At 38.4% G+C, this 26495-nt stretch overlaps 1 protein-coding gene across 12 annotated transcripts in view; it reads right to left on the bottom strand.

Annotated features, from left to right (window-relative positions):
- RGS3 (regulator of G protein signaling 3) overlaps positions 1-26495 on the bottom strand; it is a 178109-nt gene that overhangs the window by 126293 nt on the left and 25321 nt on the right. For 8 of the 12 annotated variants that reach the window (XR_004232309.1, XM_031954640.1, XM_031954639.1 and 5 more), the window contains 5 exons: positions 23641-23735; positions 22066-22134; positions 13387-13447; positions 10778-10868; positions 9950-10014 (listed from right to left, as the gene is read on the bottom strand). Coding sequence is in view for 11 of the 12 variants with exons in the window: in XM_031954640.1 (XP_031810500.1) it covers positions 9950-10014; positions 10778-10868; positions 13387-13447; positions 22066-22134; positions 23641-23735 (381 nt within the window). In the remaining variant the exon portion in view is untranslated. Of the gene's footprint in view, positions 1-1571; positions 2036-9949; positions 10015-10777; positions 10869-13386; positions 13448-22065; positions 22135-23640; positions 23736-26495 lie in introns of those variants that run through there. The other 4 variants (XM_031954644.1, XM_031954645.1, XM_031954649.1 and 1 more) reach the window with 4 other exon arrangements.

A 26495-nucleotide genomic window follows, 5' to 3' on the forward strand; every position in this document is an offset into this window, starting at 1 on the left:
ATATGCTCACCTAGCTCTTAAATGCAAGATTTGATTTCAGCTTTTAAGCCCTCACCAGGTATGCCCATTCTCAGCCTCTATTTTGCCCAAGTTTTTCTGGTTCCAGCATCCCACCCTATCTGTATGATTCACTTCTGCTCCCAATTCCTAAACCAACTCCTGATCTAGTATTATGTTAACTATATGGCCACCCAATAATCCAGCCATGCTGAGTGTCCAATATATGTTGACTCATGTATTTCCAAGAATGGGTACGGGCCAGAATAAGAAGGTAAATGAAAGAGAATTGGATGAAGAGCAAAAAGCCAAAAACTACTGATCTAAGAGGTGTTGGAGAAGAGATAGGAAAACTACGTCTAAATTTCTGCTCAGAAGCTAAACACCCAAATTACCTTAAAGCAATAGTCGCCCCTCCAGCTCAGAGGCAGTGAGCAACAAATTGAAGTGCTGTCACTTGTTTTTCCCCTGCTAAAGAAGCCACAGATAATTCAAAGAACATGAGGAACAAATCAAATCTTCCCCAGAGAGAGAAGCTACCTTAAGTAGGATAAGATACTCCTTGCTTTCATACATATCACTACCTTCTTTTGGAGGGGGAAAAAACCCTTTATTTTCTAGCCTTTGACCACCATCCCCCAAAGACCCAATATCAATCCTCTTTACTTCAAGAGTTTACCTGGTTCATATCTGCCACCAAAGACTGAAATTTAAGAATCTATCTCTCATTCGGAAAAGTTCCAGGGTCCATCAATAATCTTGTATCATCCCAAAACAACTCTGCGGGGGCGGAGAAAAGGATGCCTCTCCTTACTATTTCTGGGTAATGTTGTCACCTTACTTCTAGAGGCCTCAGGTTTTCCCTATACAAAATGAGGGAAATGAACAAAGCCAGTGCTAAATCCCTTCTAATTTTAAAGTCTAGTATCCTAACCCCTGAAAACTGACAGTTATATAAAAGCCTTTAAAATTCGCAAAGCATCATTTCAACAAAGCCTCACAACTCAAAGAGGTGAGAACTATAGTTCATTTTGGCAGATGAAGAAACTGAGGGTCACAATAGTTAAGTCCTTGGTACCAAACTAGGAAAGCCAGAGGCAGGAATTGAAGCCAGGTCAGTCCTCACTCCAAACGCAGTGTGCTTTCTATTACACTACCCTATGTCATTCTCTGAGCTGGAATTGCCCTTTATGAAAAATCCTTTAAAATAACTTTTAAAGGGTCATGGAAAAGAGGAGGAAAATAACAATGATTTTTTTAAAAAAGGAAAATCTGCTCAATAGTTAGAATCAAAAATGTGGATTTTTAAGATAAGAGAGGTATTTTAACAATGAGGAGAGGACAGAATAAGAAGTTAAGATCCTTTGGATCCTTTGAATCCTTTGGGTTCTTAGGAAAATTCCCAACCTACCCTCTTTTCTCTCCCCCTTCATTAAGGTCAAAGAGAAATATGCCAAACAGGTGTAGAAGATAAAGTCGGGGCACAGAGAGAAGGGGATACATAACAGTAAAACCAAATAGCCACTACCAGTCCACCCCCAATGCCCTTTTCCAGAAATTGAGTTTCCACCCACCTGTCGATAACGCCTCTCGGAACACACTTTGCAGAGCCCATTGAAGCGATTCATAGCTACAGGTCCCAACTCAGCTGTTACCCCATGAAAACTCAATTCCCCAAAGCAGTAGGAGTCCTAGTCACCCTGCAGCACGACAGCTTGGACTGAGCCACAGTTAACTGGCATAACCGCCCATGGGAACCCAGCTCCACAGAAGAATGGCAGGAAATCACCTTTCACCTCCCCAAGCCCTGTCTGAGCTGTATGCCTCTTTACGATAAGCCCGAGGGCTTCCTGAAACCTCTGAATGACAAGGAAGAGAGAGTTTTATATTAAAATCCTGTCAACTATTTAGTATTCCCTAGCCCCTGCGCTATTGATGTGGCTTTTGTTCTGGCTGCATTCTTGAGCATGGAGCACTTTGTTATTGCAGTGTTCTCACAAACACTGCCTAGATGGGAAGCCCAGGCAGAAAACACAGTTCTCTATCGCAACCACTCCCCCTCCCTTCCATCTAGCATAGAGGCTGCCCAGTCTGGGATAAGGAGGAAGAGCAGGGCTTGGGGAATCCAAAAAGGGCCCACAGTTGTTTGTATCATGACATCCCATCCTGTTTGTGTTCAACACAAAATACAATTGTGCAAAAAACCTACCCCCAAGGGATCCAAAACAAATAATATATGTGCTTTCCTAACCCTAACATTTCTATTTGTGTGAAATCTGCTCAAAATGAGCAGCTTAGAACAGGAATAAAGAGAACAGTCACAAAAGGGCAACATGAAGACTGGATAAGGAAAGAGGTCAGGGAGATTTATCAAAAAGGCACACCCAGTGTAGCAGAAAGAACCCAGAATTTACAATAAGGGGAGTGAGACTGAAATCCTGGCTCTATCTTAATAGACCTAAAACTTTAAAACATGCTTCATTCACTTCTTTAAGTATTAGTTTCTTCATCTGTGCAACCAGACTCTGAATTTCCAAAAAATGAGCATAATCTTTATGCTACTTACCTCATAGGGTTGTTATAAGGAAAACACTTTGTAAAATATTACATTAGTAAGAATCCATTCTAATCATTATGACATAACTATATAATGCTAGCTTTGGTGCCTCTTTGTCCAGCTACCAAGTTTCCAAAGCAGCCTGGAAAAACCACCAACCACCTTTTCTCTAGGTCCATCACCATACTTTTCTTAAAGACATGTCTGATGGACAAAATAAAAGCAAGCCAAATGAGACTGGTAGGCTTGCTACTAAAGCCCTGAGTTTTTATCAAGCAGGTAGAAATTTGACTTGATTCTATATAATCCACATAAATTTTCAAAGACATTCTCTGATTTATGGCACATCCTTGTGTTAGGATAGAGAAAGGAAAAATTATTCTTTATAATTCCTCCAACAAAATTGGAAAAAAAGGTTTTACGTCCCAGTCCATCTAGATAAAAAACACCTGAGTTATGAAAGACCTGATAAGTTGTTTCTAACATGATTAAGTTGCTACTTGTCATTGGCCCTGATCATCTTTCTCAGTGTTCCCTGCTTACCTTAGCTCTCCTATTCCTCATTTCATTAGCCTAAACAAATATACCTGATTTAGAGTCTGCAGTTGTAGTTATAGAGGCAACAGTACTAAGGATTCAAAAGCCAAGGAGATAATCCTATTGGATTGTTAGCTATGTTATTCATAGGATGCATAAGGGGCATTTATGGGCAGAGCAATAAAGAAGTATGGCTCCACTTCTAAAGCTTTGTTTTAGTACTTGAATCATAAAGTCCATGTTCAGAGGTAGAAAGGACTTTAAATATCCTTTCAAATGGTAGGTAATTAATAAATGTTTGCTGAATAGAACTATCCTAATCATAGAGCATACAATTCAGAATTGAAAATACTTTTATTATGACAATCCTTTCCATTTACATAAGTGGAAAGTGAGGGCCTAAACAGGGGAAATGATTTGGTCTTGATCACACAGCAAAGTCAGGGCCAGAGAATAAAATTCCTAACTTTCCATCGCACCATAATGTTTGTCTCTCTGGGAGATAAAAAATATGGCCCTCACTAGAAGCCAGAGAGGCAATGGTAGCAGTAGCAACCCAAGCCTGTCCCCCTGGATGAAGCCCAGGGAGATGAGGAAGGAATAGCCACACTGGGGGGACCCTCCCACTTCTGAAACTCAAACATCTCTAAGCTGCAAACAGACTTGCTGTCTCCCACCCAGATACAGTCCCAAAGGAACCAAAATGAAAGGAAATTGAGAAGAGGCACAGAGCCAATTCCATTTCCATTAAAACTTGGAGACATGGGCCAGTATTATAATCTATCTAAAGATCCCACTACAAGAAGTCATCAACTTTGTCACTTTTGCTGGCTTTCCCACTAACAGGCTGTGCTCAACCCAAAAGAGAAGTAAAAGGGAGATATCTTAGCTCCCAATCCCAATTGCTGTGATGGCTGGGAACACTACAAATTTATGTCATGTAATTTCAACTAAGCCCTAAAGCTACACACCAAATACTTTAATTCTTCCATAAATGACTCCCTATCTCATTCCCTTGAAGCATGTTTCAGAGTTTCTCTCTTCCCTTCCCTCTCAGAAGATCGAATTTATCTTAACACTGCATTGGGGGGGAGGGGGGGGGGGAAAGCCTCCCTCTTCTGCATGCAGGATAGAAAAGGTGGAACTGCTGTGGCTATTTTGAAGCACAATTCCTTCTGTGTTGAGATTCCAGATGACCACAGTCAGTAAGTATTAGAAGCATTAGCACAAATAAAAATCCCAACAACTTCTTTCTCTCTTATGCCCAAACTTCTGTGTGTCTGGGGAAAGAGGGCCCTCAGATTTAGAAGGAGTTTAAAGAGCTGCTGCTGCTTTCATGCTGCTCTCTGGGTACTACATAGAAGTGTAAACTGATTAACCCAGGAGCTTTCAGAGCCAGTTTTGATTGTGTGAAAGGAAGGGAGGGGAGAACAGGCCCTGGATTTGTTTGCCTGGCAAAACTCTACAGATTCAAACAAATAAGTAAAAATGTAGCCAAAGGAAAGCAGCCAAACAGAATTGAATGCTGATAAATCAATGGCCTTGTTGAGTCCCATTTTCTATTGGGGTCCAATGTTGTGTAGCTACTCCCCTTCTAGGATCATTCATATAAATCAAAGAAAATTGACCCCATATCAGAGGATCCCACTCCAAATCCCAGGACTGCTCTCACATGAGGGCAGACAGCAGTACCTCTTAACAAATGAGGTATCCAAATCAAAAGACAACGTTCTCTTTAGCCTTACATGGCTATAGAACAGATAGCTCCTCAATTCTCCTTTAACAGTTCCCCAAAGTTACAAACCAAAATCCCTATTCATTCAGAATTCTTTGCAGAGGGGAAATTAAGTTTTTAGGCCAAAAGCCCAGGCTAAATTTTTGTACTGCAGCTACCCTGTGGGGTTTCTTCTTAGCCTGAGAACAGATTCAAGAGATATGGCTGCCAGCCAGCTGTGTCCCAGGCCAGGCAGACCTGCTCTAAGGCAACCCAGAGCTTGGCACCAGAATATATTATAGAATGGCTAATCTGATGTCAAGTTCAGGGCCTACTTCTCCTCAACCAGTTAGCTTCTGGAACTTGGCTGGAAGAGGTCCAAAGTCTCTGTGGGCTAAAGAAGAGACATAAAGGGCTTGAGTGAAGTGAGCAGAACCAGGAAAACACTGTGCACAGTAACAGCAAGGTTGTATGATGATCAAGTCGCTATTCTGCACAATACAATGATCTAAGACAATTCCATAGACTCGGGATCTGCATCAGGGAGAGAACTATAGAAATTGAATGCAGATCGAAACATACTATTTTCACCTTTTTGTTTTGTTTTGTCCTTTTTTTTTCTTTTGTTCTGAGTTTTCTTTTCCAACATGTGACTCATATAGAATTATGTTTAAAATGATTGTACATGTATAATCTCTATCAGATTGCTAGCTGTCTTGGGAAGGATGGAGGTAAGAAGGGAAAGAGAAAAACAATTTGGAACTCAAAATCTTACAGAAATAAATGTTGAAAACTATCTTTATATATAATTTGAAAATAATATACTATTATAATAATTTTTCCCCTGAGATAATTGGGGTTAAGTGACTTGCCCAGGGTCACACAGGTAAGGAGTGTTAAGTATCTGAGGTCAGATTTGAACTCAAGTCCTCCTGACTTCAGGGATGGTCTTCAGGGCTACCTACTTTACCACCTAGCTCCTCTAAAGTAAAATTAAAAATAAAAACAAGAGGCATCAAAAACCTACAGTAATACCAATGCCAACACTGCCAAAATAAAAACCCTGAGGGAATTTTAAAAAAAAAAAGTTTTTGACATTGTCCAAGTCATTTAATTTCTCTGGCTTCAGAAGCCTCATCTCTAAATTGGTTATACCAATTTACTTGATTACAGGATCATGATTAAGCTAGATCATCTTTAAAAATCCTACTCCTTGTTCTAATATTGTTATGGTTCTTGTTCTCTCAGCATCAGTCCATTCTCTCTGGGAATAGCACCAAAGAGGAGCAGCAGTATATGTCCTAGCTCACCCAATTCATCCAAATGGGCAAAGAAGTGAGAGGCTTGTGTCTTTATTCAAAGAGAAGGGAAATATTTATGTCTAAAGTGAAAGGTATTGCTCTTCCTTTTATGACTCCAAATGCACTTGTTATTTTTATTCATATATTTAGTCCTTTATTATACAGGGTTTCCTAAAAGTTTTGATGTACTTTTGAACTTTTAAGAGCTTATAACTGCTTCAAGACTGGGGCACTTTATATATGGTCTTATTCTCACACTGACTTGTGTCTTAATTTCCTGGCTAGACTATATATAGAAGCTCCTAGTGAGCCTATACTTCCTTTGTTCAATGCTTGAGTACAGTGCTGGGCATAAGCAAAGCCTCATACATGACCTACTAATTACTGTATTTCCAATAATATACTCTATAAGAAAAAGAAATCCTCCCACATTCCCATGTCTCCTAGATAGACTTCTGTGCACCTAATCAATAAAATACCATCCAGTCTCAGATCCAGGAACGACAGAATCAGCAGCTGCCAACCTCCTAAGATGTTACAATAACCTGACTTTTGGAATGATGGGTCACATTCAGCCACTGATGCAAATAAAGTGTGATGAGGAAGCTTATGAGAGAGGGAAGGAAAGGTTTCCAGTGCTATAAAAATCCTCAAGAATGTGTTTCTCCCCATTCTCTTAGTATTGAGACTAAGGCATTGACTGAGAGGGAAGAAAGGCTGAATAATGGGAAGAAAGCACTTAGTTCATAAGGAAGGGATATAGTGAAGGCAAGAAATAATAAGCAACTTAATAAACTCAAAAAGCTGCTACTTGCCGAGTCAGCACCAATTTTATTGTCCTGAAGTGCTCCTTGGAAAATATGAAAGAATGAAATCACAGCCTCATAGCATTTGGAGCTAGAAGGGTCCCAAGAAGTCATCCAGTCCAAACCCCCCCACACTTTACTAAGGAGGAAATTGAGGCCCACAGATGATCAGTGAGTAGCAGGCAGGGACTCAAATTCAGCCTCTCTGACTTGCAAAATTACCAAATCACAGAGTTAGAAGGAGGCACTTAACTAAGTCTAAACCTAAAAATGGATTCCCTCCTAATACACACACATACAGAGTGATTATCCAGCCTTTGCCCAAAGGCCTCCAGAGAGGAAGACATCACATTCTGTGGCAACTCGTTCCATTTTTTGGATAATTCTAACTGATCTGCCTCTGAAAGTTCCACCCATTAATTCTAATTTTATATTCTGGGACCAAACAGAAGCAAAGTTAATCTTTCTTCTACAATTAAGACTTTCAAGTATTGATGACAACTATCATATCCAGCCTCCAGGCTAAACATCTCCAGTTCCATCAATCAATCTTCAATTAACTGGTCTTAATTGCCCTATTTCTGTTGTTGTTGTTCATCCTTCATTTTCAAAGGGGACCAATGACAACTTGAGGTGATGGTTTGAGTTGTGTGTGAATTGTATTTGGTGCTCTCCAACTAAGAGTTCAACTCTTTATTCTACCTTTATCCATCATATCCCAATTAGTTGCCAAGCAGATTCTATCCCCTACAACACCTCTCAGCTCTGTCCCTTTCTATTTATTCATTTAGTTATTACCCTAATTCAAAGCCTCCTCTCTTCCTCTAACCTGGACTATTACAATAGCCTCCTAATCAAATCACTTCATAAGGGCCTTTCCTGATCTACTACTCCTTGTCTAGGATAAAGAGTCTCCCACTTGAAATCACCTTATATTGACTTAATATTTTATTTGTATTTGCTCTATGTTTTTTATTTCAATAGAATACATGCTTCTTAAAAGCAGACAGTTTTTTTCAGTTTTGAATCTATAACCCCAACTTCTGACACATAGAAAGTACTTGATATTTGTTGCACCATCTTGATTGCCTCCCCCCTGAAACCCTCCCCTCCCGCTCCCCCGCTCCCGATTGCTAGCAAGGGGAAGTTTTGAGCTACTTCCAAAGCAGCTCTGTAGCCTTCCTTTCAGGATTCATCTCCCCTCCAATACTCCTGACTCCACTTTTTAGATTTTCTGTATATGCTGTGCTCCTCCATTAGGATATAAACTCCTTGAGGAGAGGAATTGTCTTTTTTGCTTTTATTTGTATTCCCAGTACTTAGTGCCATGTCTGGAAGTACTAAGTGCTTAATAAATGCTTACTGATTTGACTTGATGACTCTAAAAGCTCTCCCTTCAGCTCTGCAATGCCTTTCCTAAAATATGATGCCCAGAACTGAAAATGAAATTTCAAATGTAATCTAACCACCACAAATTCAGCAGGACTATCAATCACCTCCTTACTCCTCAAAGTTATACATACCTGTCTTAATGTAACCCAATAAAGCATTCACTTTTTTGGTTGCACTATCATGCTGTTGACTCATATTGAGCTTGTAGTCCACTAAAACCCCTAAATCTTCTTAAGACAAACCATACTTCTCCCTTTCTGTCTTGTACTTTCACAGTAAATTTCTTGGACCAAAGCTTAACACTCTTTTGTTGTAGTGACTGTCCCAGTTTTTTCAGTCATGTCTAACTCTTTATGATCCCATTCTGGGGATTTTCTTGGCCAAGATACTGGAGTAGTTTGCCATCTTTTTCCCTAGCTAATATTACAGATGAGGACCTGAGGGAAACAGGGTTAATACAGCTAGTATGTATTTGAATCTGGCTTTGACATAGGAAAATGAGTCTTCTTAACTTCAAGCCTAGTACTCTATCCACTGTGTCCTAAAACTTTACCCTATGCCTATTAAATTCAAAACTATAATAAAACCAAGTTACTTCTCCAAGACATGTGATAAATATCTTTTCTGCATTACCACAAGCCATGTTTTTTGATACCTAGCACTATAACAGGAACTTTGAGAATTTCAAGAGTGGAATTTGACTATTTCCATCAATGAAAATCTAAACCAATAGAAAGGGGGGGAATCTAAAGCCAACGTAGATCATTGCTCCAAAAGACAACTTGGAGAAGTATCTAGTACAAGGCAGAATGCTTGTTCTCAAATCTATTCCTTTGCACTAGAAATCCTCCATGTCTCCAGCATTCCCTCTCACCAACAAGCTGCAAGTGGAAGCTAGTGTCAGACTTGGCAAGGATAGATGAGGTAGAGGAATCTAACTCAAAGCAGGGCAGAGGAGGGGGGGTTAGTGGCAGCTCAGAGATCCTAGTGGGAACAAAGCATTAGGGTTGGGCAGTAGACAAAGGTCCTCACAAAAGCCCTTGGACCCTAAAGATACTTAAGTCAATACTTCAAGGAGCTATAATTTAGTCAAAGGAGCACAGACACAGATGACAGAGAGCTGCCTAAAACTCAAAGATTAAATGAGGTATTCATGATCACATGACTAACAAGTGTCAGAGTTGGGCCTTGTCCATAAACTGTCCTCTGAAACTAAGTCTAGAGTTCTTTTAAATGCCCCATGCTGTCTCAGGTCCTGACTATTAGGAGTTTCCACTCCTCCATGGAAGTGACTCTGTTTTGTTCCCAAATCTAGCAAAAAGTCTCTGAGCAAAGTCTTAGTTGATGTTGTATATTAACTCCTAATTCTTAAATAGTTGTAACCAACTAGGTTTCTAAACCATCTATTTTCCAGAGCTTCACAAAGTTCTGTTTTAAGTAATAAATATGGTACTTAAGAAACAGCCACAATTATGCAAATTACAGCAGATTTCCTATTGATTTTAAGGTACCTTATAAAGTGATTCTACTAGAGATACATTAATGGATGTCCAGCAAGCTACAGACAATAAAACCTTGAGAAATGTTCTGATGGTCGACAGCTGTTCTCATTATCAGTTGGTATCCAGGTCTCCCATTCACCCACCTTTAATTGCATGTTTTCACTGTCCACATGTTTCAGTGCTAGATCAGATTTTCTCAGTAATGCATCTAAAAGACAATCAAGAGAAGCAAGTCATCAATAGGGATATGCAATTAATTTCTATCTGTTGTCTACTGTTTAGCCCCAGATCACTTACACAAAAGGGATGAACTTCAAAAAAAGCTCCCTAGGAAATTTCATTCTCAGTGTGGTTGCAGGGTCCACTTCTACCCCTAAGTGTATATAGCATATAGCCAATAACACCCTCTTCTCCGAAAGAAAACTCAATTAGAAAAAATGAGTCAATATAAAAGATCAATTTTGAAGAACATGGACAAATTTTAAACATTTTTAAATTTTTTTTATATTTATATTATATATATATATACATACATACACACATACATATATGTATATAAGATTCACATCAACAATAGGATAGCTCAAAAGAAGGAGTTAAAGTTAAGATAGTTATGGCCAAATAGCTATTATGTCATACAAATGAGGTGCAGAGGAAAAATAGACACAGAAGCATCAGAGGAAGGTCTCAAAGCTTTCCTGCCTAGAAAAATTGCCCCTTCTGCCTAAGGTGAGCAAATCATTAATACCAGTAAAAATCAGTAAACCAGTAAAAAAAAAAAATCAGTAAAGAGAGTGACTTTGAAATTATTCACTTTTATCAAAATATAGGGTTAACAGGCTCTAATACAAACATAGGAATAGATCCCTGGAAGAAGGTGGAAGCAGGGGAAGTATTCAAGGAAATGCCATTAGTATGGTCTCCAAATAAAAGTCTTTTATAACCAAGGCTTGAAACTGTGGAAAACATACCTCTGCTCTTCTTCAACCGCCGAGTTGCCACCTTAAGATGTTTCGTGAGGCCTAGGTCCTGTCCCAGAAGATAATACCAGCCACTGATCTCCTATGGCAAGAAGAGCATTAGTAGGGTGAGGAAGAAAGGGGTTCATGTTTAGAATTAGTTTAACAAAATCACTTGGAAGGAGGAACAGTGTGGCAAAGACACCATTATCGGATCTGGCCACCATTACCAAGTGTCTGTGATGTACAATCTACTGTTAAAACAATGAGAAACTTAGCCTATTTTGACAGTTCTCTCATAGAGAGAGCACGGAGGAGGGGGGGCTGCTGTTACTGTGACTAACAGAGAAGAAATGAATATAAGACTCCTGAAGAAAAGAAAACATCCCCAATTCTGAGAGAAAGGACTCAAGTCTACCACTTTAGCCTAAGCAGAAATATCTCTCTCAAAATATTTCTGTTTTAAATGGAACCACCAGAAGAAGTTGACCTCCTGCTGTCCTGAGTGCCTCTGATAAGTGAGAAGCCAAACAAGCAGCATAAACAGCAGCTCCCTCCACATCCTCTGAAATTCTGGACTCTGGAGATGTTTTGAAGCCAATTTAAAAAAAAAAAAAAAAAAGATCTCATCACTGCTTCTCTAACACTATCAGTGAGTAGAATGTAAGCTCCCTGAAGACAGAAATGGTTTCATTTGTACAGCATCAGGTAAATGGAAGGTGCTTCATAAACCTTGATTAACTTTTAAGTTCCACTACCAGGTCATGATGAAAAAGTTCATGAAATTTGTCTCCTCCTAATCCATGATGTACCTACTGCCATCTTAAGGCGCACAATTCAGATTATTCCTCCACTTTAAAAAGTCTTTGAAGTTTCCCATTGCCTGTGGAACAAAAGTCAAACAGTGGGCCCTCCTGGCCTTCCTCAAAGTCAGTGTAACTCATGCTTATTTTGTCAGCCTCAAATCACACTCCCTATTTGCATATCCTGCCTCCCACCAAAGGGGCCTCCTTGCCATGTTTTCCTTCTTCTCTACTCTTATCTCCACCTAATGAACCACCAGTGCTCCAAAGTCTAATTCAGATTTCACCTTTCCTGTGAGGCCTCCCCCTTACTAAGGCAGATGAGAAGCAGAAGGCAGCAGGGGATCTGGAGCTCAGCAAGGGAAATAATAACAGCAAAATGCACATTTAGTTAGCATTTTGAGAACAGGTTAAGAGAATTTAATAACTACCACAAAAGAAAGTATTTATCTTCACTCTCATAAGAACATTTTGAAAGTCACATCACCATTTAGCCCACAGACAGATGACAGCAATAGGGCATTCAAATAAGGCATTTGGAGAACAGAGAAGGTATAGGGCAATATGGAGCACTGAACTGGGAGTCAGGCATCTGGGGTCCAATTCCAATTCTGGAACGTCCTAATTGGTATCTTTGGACAAGTCTCAGTTTCCTATGTCTAAAAATATAAAATAGTTACTGTGAGAACCAAATGAGATAATATATTCCTTTATATATCTCAAAAATTATATAGAAATATGAATTACTTTTGTTTTAACTTTTTCCTCTCCTTTTCTATTGTCTAGAGTCCCCAGTATAAAGGTTTGTCCTTTTTTTTTTTTCCTGAGGCAATTGGGGTTAAGTGACTTGCCCAGGGTCACACAGCTAGGAAGTGTCCAAGGTCATATTTGAACTCCGGTCCTCCTGACTTCAGGGCTGGTGCTCTATCTACTGCGCCACCTAGCAGCCACCTAGCTGCCCCCTCACTGGTTTGTCCCTTAATTGGTATACTCAGGGTTCAAAACTTGCTGAGCCTTGTTCCAGTCAGTTCATCTTATGAGAAACTCTAAAGAAGCAAATGGCAGCCTAGAATATGGGTTTACTCCCTTGTGAAAGTCAGGAAGTCCTGGATTTGGAGTCGGAAGAAATGTGAATAATACTTAGCAATATGACCTTGGAGAAGTCAATTAAGACTTTTTTTTCATCTGCAAAATACAAACAATAATATCTGCACATCTACCTCACAGCAGCCACAATAATGTACACAAGGGGTGACAGTAATTTTATATTTTAGTCCTTCCTATGCACCAAAGACCTTCTTTTTAAACAATATCCCTTCCCCAAAATTCTGTTCCTTTTGGAAGAATTCTGATCCATTGGTTTTAGATATGGAACAGCAAAAGGGGATGATTCTAGCTCAATCAGACTTGGTAACAAAAGTCATTCCACTGACCCAACTACAAATAATAATATTTACGTAGTGCTTTAATTTTTATAAAGTGCTTTATATATGCCATTTCATTTGATTCTCACAACAACATCATAAGAGAGATTCATCTCCCTCAGTCCATAGATGAAGAAATTGAGATTGAAAGAGACTAAAAAATTAGTCCAGGATTACAAAGCTATTAAGTGTCTGAGATAGGAGTTGAATTCAGATTTTCTGATTCTTAAGTTTAATACCCTATCCATCGTGTCATCTAACTGCCTCTTTGTTGGACAGGCAGAGTGTAAGTCAGGGACTTTATCACCTCTCCTGAAAGTTTTCAGAGAAAATTTCCCAGGCCTGCACCACTTTCAGAGTCATGATTATCACCAGGCCTCTCCTGGGGACTTACCTTGTCAGGGGCCAGAAGAGATTTCACCCCAAAACTCATGCAGCCAATGAGTTGATTCTGTCTAGATAAAAAACAGAACTTTAATCAGTATCCTGACCAAAATGGGGGGAAAAATGGACTCACTAGGCTTTTGAGAAACTTTAACTAAGCAGCAGGTAGATTTGGAGCCAAATCCACATATCAAAGAAAATCCAAGGTGGAGTGGAATTGCTTGTTATGAAGCTCTACTGATTCAAGAGGGATATCTAGCCACTTATCCAAGAGGTAATCTCTAACCAGTGGGATATGAATGCTGGAACAAACTGCAGTTAGTAAGAAGAAAGTGGAATTATTATTGGTCCCATAATCCAAAATGTCTGAATTGGCCATTTTCCAACTTCTCCATTATCTTCCCCCTACTCCCTTAGGTCCTCTCTTCAGTTACAGAACCTCAAAGTGGAAATGAAGATGTGATGAGATCACTGTGCACTGTTACAGCTTTTAACATTCAAAATCTTTTCCCATCCACATTTTGATTTTATCCTCACAGCTTTCCCGTATGGCAGACAAGGTGGGTATTGCTCTCCTTGTGTTATAGAGAATGTGACTGAAGCACAAAAACAGAAACAACCTGCCTGAAGTCATCCAGTTCTTCCGCTGTCCTTGCCCTCATCCTCTGCATTCCTAACTGGAGCAAAGAGACTAACAAAAGAATGAGTGGGATGTTTAACAGCTCTGCTGTTAATCTTCCAAGTAGCTCATCATGAGGGATAGGAATACAATTACAATGTCCATAGGGATGATGGAGCATGGAAAGAAGTGATCAGTTGCAGGCTCCACAAGAAAATGTCTCCATAGTTATCCACATCACAGAGACACTTTCAAATGTACCAAGGTAGAACATGGAAACCCAAGGGTCAGCCAAGAAAAACACAACTTCTAGAATCGATTGTGTAGGTAGGTGGTACAGTAAATAGAGCACTGGGCCTAGAGTCAGGAAGACTAAATTCAAATCCAGCCTCAGACACTTACAAGCTATATTACCTCATCTGAGTCACTTAATCAGTTTGCCTTACTTCCTCAATTGTATCATGGGTATAATAAAAGCACCTACCTCCCAGAATTATTATTAAGGATCAAATGAGATACTCATAAAGTACTTAGCACAGTGCCCAGTACAGAGTAACACTATATGATTGGTAGTTCTCATCACCATAATCGTTTAGTGAATAACACTAGTGCTGTACAGTTAATATAGGCAACATAAAACTTAAAGACTAGAGGGAGCATCTGACTAGTCCTAAACAATTAGTATTCAAAATCTATTAAAGTCCTTGCATTTAGGACTTTCTTTCACGGATGGTAGCTCTCAATCTAGCATTCAAAGCAAAAGGTTAATTTACACTGACAAAGATTCACTTTCCTCTGCAGAGGTGACAAGCAGATACATCAAGACAGTTTTCATGATATCAAATCAAAAGATAAAGTATCAAGAGCACTAGTTGTCTGTGAATTGGTCCAACCATTCTGGAGAATAATTTGAAACTGGGCCCAAAAGGCTACAAAACTGCTAACTTTTTTACCCAGCAGTATCATTCCCAGGTCTACACCCAAAAGAGATCAAAGAAAAAGAAAAAGGACTCATACATACAAAAATATTTTTAGAAGCTCTTTTTGATATAGCATAAAAATAGAAATTGAGGGGATGCCTATCAACTGGGGAATGGCTAAACAAGTTATAGAATATTATGATAACAGAATACTATTATGCTATAAGAAATGATAAGGGGAATGATTTCAGAAAAACCTGGGAAGATTGATATGAATTGCTATAAAGGGATGTGGGAAGAACCAAGAGAACCTTATACACAGTAATATTATTATAATAATAATCAACTATGAACTACTTAGCTTTTCTGATCAATATACAATAATCCACAACAATTCCAAAGAATTTAAGATGAAAAATGCTATCTGCCTCCAGAGAACTGATGAATTCTCAGTACAGAGTGAAGCATACTTTTTTCTCTTTATTTTGTTTTTTTCCCCAAAACATGGCTAACATAAAAATGCTTTATACAATTTCATATTATAATAGTGCAATATTTAAGGTAAATATGAAATTTAAGGTAAACTGAGAGACAGTAGTCTGAACATAATCAATTTATTAGTTAGTCTAGTAAATTGTAAATTGGGTCAATAAGCTCTCTCAATGACCAAAGACAAGGTGGAACTTACTAGCTTTCACATAGTTTTGGAAAATACAAGAGAACAAAGAACAGAGTGAGGTAGGTAGGGAAAACAATGCAGTTGATTACAGAATAGACAGCATCATGGGGATGGGGACAACATGAATGGCTAGAAATTGGGAATGAGAAATTAGCAACAAGCCCCTTCTTTTTGTCTGTGACTAAAAAATGTTCACTGTTTGAGTCTACCTGCAGAATTAGAGATAGTGATTACACTTCTCTAAATAACAAATGAGACATCCTTAAAGGATAGCATGGTGATATAAAGAGTCTAGACTCCTTAGGGTCCACCTGCCTCTTTCAAGGGTAACGTATTTCCTTGACATAAGAATAGAACAGTAATAAAAAGGGAATTGGATTTCTAAATTTGACTCATTACAGGACAGCTGAATTTCTGAACTAAATTCAGAGGCAAGAAATCATGACTTGGACAGTTACAAGACAAAATTAACTGTACATATGATGAATTTTTTAAAAAGACAACCTGATTTTGTCAATTAGCATTATACTTCTTGCCTTCTAAATAAATTAATTAATTAATGGGGGAGAAGGAGAGAATTCAGAACTGAAATTTTTTTTAATGTTAAAGGTTTTCTGGAGGTTTTGTTTTATTTTGTTTTGTTTTTTGTAAGCAATAGCTGTCCCATCCTATATATCCTATATCCCAGGAGACATAATAATGACTCTACAGCAAAGGACAATGAATTTTAAGGCCACTGTTCTTTCCCACATACACACATCCTAATCCCTTTTTCCTTCACACCTTGGTTATTTTTTTCCACTTTCTCTTATTCTCCTAATAAATGCTCCCCAGACTCTTTACCTTCATTTTCATATGCTGTCCCCTCTTCATGCTGTCTCCAAATAAACAACCATACCAATAATCTATTCACATTTGTGAATGCTCTCAATTACTAAAATACTAAATTCTCAATTCCTAAATCCATAGCCAAAAATATATACCATTCTTGGTACAGAGAAGAGACAATATATAATAGAAACAGACAGGTAATTGGATACTTGGATGGAAAACAATGAACTCTCTTCATTGGCTTAGTTTTTGTTCTGGTTCAAATTTATTTGCATGCCAACCAGAGAAGGATCTTGGGAGATTAGGAAAATCAATGGATCTCTGGAGGAAAGAGGACTATCAGGCTCTTGGTGGTTTGTTTAAAATGAAGTTTCCCAAAATCATGCTGAGGGAGTGTGGGCTGACAATAAGAAAGGCTGCAAGGTCAGATTTTACCCTCTTTGTGTGAGGTATGTGAAGGTCCTGATACTCCCCCAAAAACTGGTGGCTAAGCTTCTAGGCTCTAAGCTAAAAAAAGACTTGTCCTCTGATGAAGAGCTAACACTTCAGGCGAGGGCTCCAGCTGAAGTCAGAGCTGAGAGCAGAGACTGCCCAACCACATCACGAGCTAATCCACAAAACCAGCAATGCTCCGTCTGATGGAGATGCCAGGGCATACAATGTGCCCACCACGCCAGCAAGGGGCAAAGCCCAGGAGAAGCACCCAACGAGCACTATCACCTGGCATCAGTCACGTCTGGCTTATGCTCTCCCTCATTAGTCATTCCTAGACCATGCCCCCAGCACTCAGGCCTTCTCCATCCTCCCATCAGAATGATCCTGGGCTCAGGAGCTTTCCCATTCTGTCATCCCAGGCTAACCAACCACATCACTTCCAGACCATTTCAAGCCCCGCTGTCCTTCCCGATCCACATACCACCTTGGTAAACCTGGCTATCTTTCAAGAGTCTTTTTTCACAATTCCCTAAGCTCCTTGATAGCAGATGCTTGCTTCTCTTTTTATCTTCATTATTTAGCACAGTGCTGGCCCATAGTAAGTGCTTAATAACTGGGTTTTTTTTATTCATGAATGAAAAATTTGTTTCTCTTATGTGCATTACTCTATAAGTGTTCTCTAACCACACCTTCCCACACGTGTTCCCTTTCTTCCCATTGATGGTATGTGAGATAGCATGTCCCAGATTTATGGAAGAAAATATTAGGGTGCTACTTTTCTTACTATGAAATTTCATTAAATGACTGTTTTGAATTAATTGGGTCCTCTGGCTTACTAGTAAAAGCAAACATACTGGTAGGTGCTCACAAACAATGATTGTAAATAAATGCCAACACAGAATAACACCACAATTACTAGCTTTTCTGGGATCTGACATCTGAGAGATCGAGATGCCCTGAATACTACAGAGTTTCTGCCATCATTAAAGTTAAAGCAGCCATCATAACATCTATAAGGCCGACCTAAAATGTTACTCTAGAAAACCAAACAGCCTCTGTGAAAGTCTTGTAAACCTGTTTCCGTTAGTGTTTAACATCTTGAGACATGTTTAACAATAAATGGCAACCCATTCAAAAGAAATCTGATATTTGGATGCACAAAGTATTCTACTGTACTAGTTGAATCTTGGTATACTAAATATATGCTATAGTATTATGAATTTTATACTTCTATATTTCTACAAGAATAATTCCTTGACCTAAAGAATACAGTGTCTGTAATATTCTTTGATAAGTAGAATTCACATCCCACAGGAACTGAAAGTACTAAGCTGTTAATAACTTTCCCACAGCTTTGCTTCCTACTCAGGCGCCAATGATTTCATAATCATTCAGGTACGGTAAATTGTCACAATTAACACTCATAAGTAGAAATCACTTAAGTGCTCTGTTACTTATGATATTTAAAGATATTTAAAAATTTTATATGTAATATGAATATGGCTCAGGTTATAGGTCAATAAATAATACCAAAAATACTAACCCAAAACTTATACTTAATTCACAAATTGTGCTCCTACTATGCACAACAAATTCCAGATGTAATTGTTCAAGTCGATTACAAGTGTCAGCAAAATGAGAAGCATGAAAAGCTAAGTAACAATAGAAGAGTTTTTTAAACAATTCAAGATGAAACAACAGAAGCTTTATGGCATGGTAGAAAAAGGATTAGACGGGAAAGAAGATTCAGATGTACTTCTAGCCTCAGCTCTGCCTGTAATTAACCTTAACCATAGCCTGTCACAAGTTTTCTTGTTTATAAAATAAACGAGTTAAATTACATATCTCCAAGGTTTCTTACAATTGTAACAATCTATTTTCTAACTTGTAACAATCTATTTTCTAACATTCCATGCTCTATATTCACCTCCTGCTCCAAATTTGTGATTTCAAATCTTACAAGGCAAATGTGTGATTACCAAAAAAATAAAACAGATCATATTTGTGAAAGACATCTGAGGAAAAATCGTCAAAGCATTAGAAAGAGAGGGCTCAAGGAAGAGGGTGGGTTTGGGCCAAACTTTGGAGGACAGGCAAAATTTGGATAAACAGAGAAGTGGGGACTACAGACAGGGTAGCCTCTGAGAAGGAACCTTGAGAAAGATTCTCAGACCCCAGTTATCAAACTGTGCATACCCTTTGATCCAGCAGTGTTACTACTGGGATTATATCCCAAAGAGATTATAAAGAAGGGAAAGGGACCTGTATGTGCACGAATGTTTGTGGCAGCCCTTTTTGTAGTGGCTAGAAACTGGAAACTGAATGGATGTCCATCAGTTGGAGAATGGCTGAATAAATTGTGGTATATGAAAATTATGGAATATTACTGTTCTGTAAGAAATGACCAACAGGATGATTTCAGAAAGGCCTGGAGAGACTTACACGAACTGATGCTGAGTGAAATGAGCAGGACCAGGAGATCATTATATACTTCAACAACAATACTAGATGATGACCAGTTCTGATGGATCAGGCCATCCTCAGCAACGAGATCAACCAAATCATTTCTAAGGAGCAGTAATGAACTGAACTAGCTATACCCAGAAAAAGAACTCTGGGAGATGACTAAAAACCATTACATTGAATTCCTAATCCCTATATTTATGCACACCTGCATTTTTGATTTCCTTCACAAGCTAATTGTACAATAATTCAGAGTCTGATTCTTGTTGTACAGCAAAATAATGTTTTGGTCATGTATACTTATTGTGTATCTAAGTTATATTTTAATATATTTAACATCTACTGGTAAAAAAAAAAAAAAAAAAGATTCTCAGACCCCAACAGTGTACAGACAAGAAAGAGGCAAGTCCATGCAAGGGAATATTAGAAAACCAGTATGCTTGATGTAAAAAGCTATCAAAAATGATCAAACCTAACTATATTCTCTTGAAATCCTGATATAAATTCATTAAATTTTCTGTTCAAATTGACTAATGACCATACTTAAGAAAAAATGTTTTGATTTAAGAACACATGCACCATGCTGGGCAGTATTTTTCATACTATTTTCCTTTCACAGATTATGTAGCTATAAAGGCAGATTCTCTCTTTGAAAGACATCAGTGACACATTTCAGTATTATTCATCAAGTTTGTGTTCAACATCTTGAGTCATATCAATGAGAACTGATGTGCTCTTTACTAACAACAACTTGATGTTTTGTTTTTTTTTAGTAAGGCTGTCAATAACACAATTCAAAGCAATTTGAGAAAGTTACATATATATGTCTCTTTCTTTGTATTCTTTTTTTTATTTTGACTGCCTATTATGGATTTTTTGAATAGGGAATCATACTTTCCCAAAAATAGGCAAGAATGTGAAAAATATCTCTTAGTACATTGTCGTATTGCTTCAACTTGATGCTGACTCATTCGCTCCAACATAACTGTGCCTTTCTTTGCCAATAACTTGAATTAACATTAATCACTCATTCTTAAACTACACTTTGCTTAATTTATTCCACTGTCATGAAATTCTAGTTGTAAAACAGAGAGGTGAGTGGCTGCACCTCCAAGAGTTTTCATAACATATCAATCGGTACAGTAAAATAACTTTAGATTACATGCTCTTCTACTCATCTACATATTTGGATTTAGCCTATCCTGGACAAATTAAGTTTTCTAGGATCTGTCTCTATTCAAATTAAGCATACAATGAACAAATACCCTAGAGGAGAAAGTTAGTTCCAGGACACTATTTTACACCACTATGACAACATACAGATTTTCAAGAATATACTACTTTTAAAAAACATTCCAATTTATTAAACTTTAGGGTACAGGAACAAAAATTCAAACTTAGGGTTATTCCCTGGTTTTAAATACACAGCATTTTCATCTGATATTGAATTAAATAAATCTATATTCTTATAAAACTTACTTTCTAGTATTTGATTCAGATAAGGAAGGATATAGTAAGAGAAGGAATAATTTATTATATGCCTGCTCTGGGCCACACATTGTGCTAAGTGCTTTACAAACATTCTCCCACTACAATAAGGTCACCTGCAGTTGCCTTGGCAGGACTACATCAAATGATTTTACAGGCTTTTTATAGCCTGTGGACTGAACATTCCCCAATATAGCCTTATGTTAACATCTTACTTTACCCAAAACTGTTACGCTATTTAATGTCTCTGTGTGGTTATATTTGTTATCTCGTTTTACCTGTCTAGAATGCTCTCCCCCTAGTATTTCTCCAAATCTTCCCCTTGCTTCAGAACCCAAATTAAATCAAATTCCAAGTCTCTAGGAAACCTTCCTTGAAAACACCAGCCCACAGAGCTTCTTCCCCTCCTTTTACAGGTAATAAATACAAATTTGCTATTTATTATACACATTCCATTACTGACCCTTAGTTTTATGTATGAGATCAACAAATCAAACAACAGACATTTACTAAGCACCTGCTAAGGTCCATGAGGTTTCTCAATTTGTTTTGCAACACTACCCACCAGAACCTAAACTTTCTATCTGCCACAAAACAAAATTCTTCTTTATAGAGAATCTCACCCAATTAAAATCTAAGCTTTGTAAAAGTAACAACTGCTTCAATTTTCTATCTGTATCACTAAACACAGTGTTTGCATACATAATCAGTCAGCATTTAATAAATGCTTTCCTATTCCATCCCACACTCTAGGTGCCAGCTCCTGTGTTAGGTACTAGGGATACAATAACGCAAACAAAAGGAGCTTACCACTTAGTGGAAATACAATGTGTACATAAAGGTCTGTACAAAAGAGATACAAGGTAAATTGGACCAGAAAGACACTTGCAGCCTGGAAAGTCAGGCAAAGGGAAGTATTGAAAGTGGTTTAACCTTAAAGGAAATTAGGGATTTTGCAAAATGAATAAGGAAAGAGATGGAGATGAGGCAATCTCTTATCACAACTTAATTATTAGCTCTTTAAAGACAAAACCCCATGACCTCTCTGCATCTCTAATACCAGGTTGTAATATAGGACAGTACCTGAAAATAAGGTGGGAGGGAGAGTAGAGAGCCCTGACACTTCTTATTTGGAAAAGGAATGGAATTTTGTATTGGCATCAGATGTCCCTCACCATTTCTATCCAAAGACTGTGGGGAAAGTGGGGGAGGTGGGGGAGGCTGCCACATTTCTATCTAGGAAACCCTTCTTACCTACTGTCTCTTTCTCTGTTCCACACAGCAACCAGAAGCCGCTTCTGCTCATCTGCCTCTTGGATGGGACTGTAAAGTAAATTAAAGGCATCAAGGGTCTTCATGGTTGACACAGGACCCCAAGTTGAATCAAATAAATATTATCATTAAGTCATCTTTATACACATGGTCCAATTATAGCCATCTGCTAAGAAACTCTGAGTAAAAATCCTTTGTCTTTGGAAACCAGCCATTACACAACAAACTTTTCTTCCCAAGTTATCCATGCAATAAGCTTAGAGAAGAAACACCAGCTTCCTGTCTTGATTAATTCTGACTCCAGAGATAAAAGATTTTGGTAAAGGATAAATTCCCCTTCACACTATTCCCCCCCCCCCCCCCCCCCCCCCCCCGCTCCTGCCACCCCGGAAAGGGGAGCAGCTCAACCTGAATAAATTGCTGGTAAATTAACTTGTATGGTTAAAAACCCTGATGAGGGGTATGTGTGTGTTTGTTTGTGTGTGTGTGTGTGTGTGTGTGTGTGTGTGTGTATACACACATACACACTCTCCAGTTTGTCCAAGAAGGCTGTTCCATCACAAAACAAAGCTCCCAAGATTTCCTTCACCTAATTACAAGTGCCCAGAAATCAGAACAGGGGAAAAGGTATCTCATTCTATATGCTCTTTATACACCAAAAGGCCACCAAAAGAACATTCTAATAACTTGAAAGATTTCTTCATGAGTGGATTTCTTTGACAAAGAGACCTAATTCAGTTTCAATTGATCAATGATGGACAGAAGCAGCTACACCCAAAGAAAAAACACTGGGAAAGGAATGTAAACTGTTTGCATTTTTGTTTTTCTTCCCGGGTTATTTTTACCTTCTGAATCCAATTCTCCCTGTGCAACAAGAAAATTGTTTGGATCTGCACACATACATTGTATCTAGGATATACTAGGACATATTCAACATATATAGGACTGCTTGCCATCTAGGGGAGGGGGTGGAGGGTGGGAGGGAAAAAATCGGAACAGAAGTGAGTACCAGGTATAGTGTTGTAAAAAATTACCCCTGGCATGGGTTTTGTCAATAAAAAGTTATTATAATATTATAATTTTAATATATAATATATAATTTATAAAATTATAATAAAAAAGATTAAAAAAAGAAAGATTTCTTCATGGTTAACAAAGGAAGCATATGCAATTTTGGGGCCAGTGCTCCTTCAAGCAAAATTTTGTCTTGAGACCCTTATTTCAGCCTACCAGACTTAGAAGTGTGCTCATTCTGTACCTCTAGGGCTCCCTCCCTCCAAGAGGCTAAAAATGGCTAACCTTCTAATTCTAGTTCTAAGGCATTTCAATTATGAAAAGTAGATAAATCACATCAAGCACATTGATTTTATTGCCATATATCAGATCTGCAAGAAAAAAAAAGCAGGGGGGAAAAGTGGCTTTTGGAAATAAGCATGTTTTCAGTAGAAATGGTTATCTCACAAAACAAAACTATCTCTGAGGAAAAAAAAATCTCTTTTCCACCAAAAAGGAGAAAAACAGGGTAGGATAGAATTATACCACAATAGATTCACTTACAAGAAAAAACGTTCATGGAAAGCTGGATTTTTACAGTCTGGGATAGTCTGAGTCTTCTGCCTTCGTTTTCGATCATTATCAGGTACCACAGACACCTTGAAATGGAGACAAACTTGTATTAGCTAATCATACCCACTCTCAATCAGATTCAGCTTGTTACCAACCACTATAATTATCATTAATCAGCTTTGTTCATCAACTCATGCTGAAAAAAAAAATATTTCAAACAGCAGCCAAATATCAAAAGCCTTCCCAGTGGTACCTCTTATGTCTGTCAACAAGTGACTTTCACCATCGAGCAGTTCAAAAAGTACATAAAAGTATCAACTTCTTAAAGGTAGCTCTCAGAAGAGGCAGTACAGGGCCTTAGAATGTTATGAGAAAAGAGGCCCAAGCTAAGCTAAAATCAATTGTTCCCCAACAATAGACATGATTTCTGGATTCCTAGTTAGGCCTTCAGGCAAAGTTGACTTTTTCATGGAAAATATGATTCTCTATTTTCACTATTCATAATCATTCAACTAAAGGAATGCATAAGTCAAGATGGCTCCTCAAAAGGTTTCAAGTCAAGGAGAAGTCTGAGATGAATCAGGATGACCTTGACTCTAAGTTTGACCAAGACAAATGAAATTCTTGCTCTGCTCTCCAGACCTTCCAACATGGGATAAAATCCTGAAATGTTACAACCATCCAAAGCAAAAATGAACAGTCAGAAAACATACCGGTGTCTATCTCCATTTTGTCTATTGCCTTGTTCAAGGACCAGGCTCTACTTGTTCCTGAGTCATGATTCATAACCGAGCTATGAATTAATTCAATACTCTTTTTAATCTTTATCATTATGGGTACTTATTTTACCAACCCAGATGACAATCTCTTCATCCCTCAGTAGACAATTCATGAGTTACAATAGTCAAAACATACATCATCAGATGGGTCAACTTCCTGGTAATGAGAACTTTATGCAGCAGGTCCTTAGGTGACAGATTACTGTCACACCCAGATTCAAAGTACTTCTAGCATAGTACATGATATGCCCTTTTGCTTTAAGCTTCTGAGCAAATTTGGTCCGTCACTGGTTGAGGTTCAGAATGATGTTACCTTGGGGTTCTCTATAGGAATCATGGGACCTTGTGGTCTTCCAGTATGTACCATATGCAAAAGTTATATTTTGTTCATTTCACAAACCTGATGCTGCATGTTGCATTTCTTTTATAATTGTATAATGTGTCCACTGGTTGAGAGTAATTTTACAAAGTGATATTTAAAAATAATAATAAAAAAAATTCAGTAAAAAAAAAAAAAAAAAACTTCTAGCATAGTAGAACCTGTAGGAGTTTTCACTCCCTGGTAGGACCTAGAAAAGTTTGTCCTCCATTGGTACAGTCTTCAAGAACTGAAGTCACCTCTGCACCACAACATATCATCATGGTGGAACCTTAATGGACAAATTCTCTAATGGGAAAAACAGAGAAGGGACTATTTTATACCCTACCACTAGACACCCTGGAAAAGGCAAGCACCTGCATCTGGCAGACCCCATCCAAGTTCAACAGCTAACAGCAACCACAACCTACCATTCTCCCCAATGCTTTGCTCCTTAAAATAAGCTACCAGCTACCCAACTGAAGGATCAGATCTATGGCCAACTCAGCTTCTTCTGCAACATCTCTTAAAAGACTGAGCTACTCTACTCACTTAGTCCACTATTTCCCTTATAGCTTTTGTTGTTTCTCTCCCTATCCTTGTAAGGGTTATTTAAGAGAAAAATGTCCTCAGCCCCTTCCTCATCTTATTTCATCCCCATCCCCATCAAATGTCCCCACCCATATCCCACCCCAACCTTCCCCATCCCTTACATTGTGCCCTCTGTTCCCTAAAGAAACCCTCTTCATCCTGGACTTATCATACTCTTTCCATGTATTAGTCCTGAGACCTGGGCCACCCCCCTCCCAATGATACTGTATCTTTACCTAGCTATCATCTCCACAGTACCATCTACCATCACCTTTATCTTTTAAGGAGAGGTCAGAATATTCCTTGCTTCCCAGTGGCACTTTCAGATGCTCCCTTTACCTCCTTCCTCAATGATCCTTCCTCCTTTGAAGTCCACCAAATCAAAATTTCCCACTCAGTCAAAATTATGTTCTTATGAAGTACAGCACCTGGCTCACCATCTGCCTTACTCCCCAACACCTGCTTCATATAATAAGGCTTTCAGTGTTTCTACTGGGTTTATATCCCAAAGAGATCTTAAAGGAGGGAAAGGACCTACATGTGCAAAAATGTTTGTGGTAGCCCTTTTAGTAGTGGCAAAAAATTGGAAACTGAGTGGATGCTCATCAATTGGAGAATGGCTGAATAAGTTATGGTATGCAATATAACAGAATATTATTGTTCTATAAGAAACAACCAGCAGGATGATTTCAGAAAGTCCTGGCAATACTTAAATGAACTGATGCTAAGTGAAGTGAGCAGAACCAGGAGATCATTATATACTTCAACAACAATACTATATGATGATCAATTCTGATGGACATGGCTCTTTTCAATGCTGAGATGATTCAAACCAGTTCCAATTGTTCAGTGATGAAGAGAGCCATCTATACCAGAGAGAGAGAACTATGGTGGGAAATGAGTGCGGACCACAACATAGCATTCTCACTCTCGCTGTTATTTACTTGCATTTTGTTTTCTTTCTCAGTTTTTTTTTCTTTTCTGCCTTCTTGATCTGATTTTTCTTATGCAACTGTATAAATATGTTTACATATATTGGCTTTAATATGAATTTCAATATATTTAACATGTATTGGACTATCTGCCAGCTAGAGGAGAGGGTGGGGGGAAGGAGAGGA

The sequence above is a fragment of the Sarcophilus harrisii genome, chromosome 2, assembly GCF_902635505.1.
Source record: "Sarcophilus harrisii chromosome 2, mSarHar1.11, whole genome shotgun sequence".
NCBI classification, from domain to species: Eukaryota; Metazoa; Chordata; class Mammalia; order Dasyuromorphia; family Dasyuridae; genus Sarcophilus; species Sarcophilus harrisii.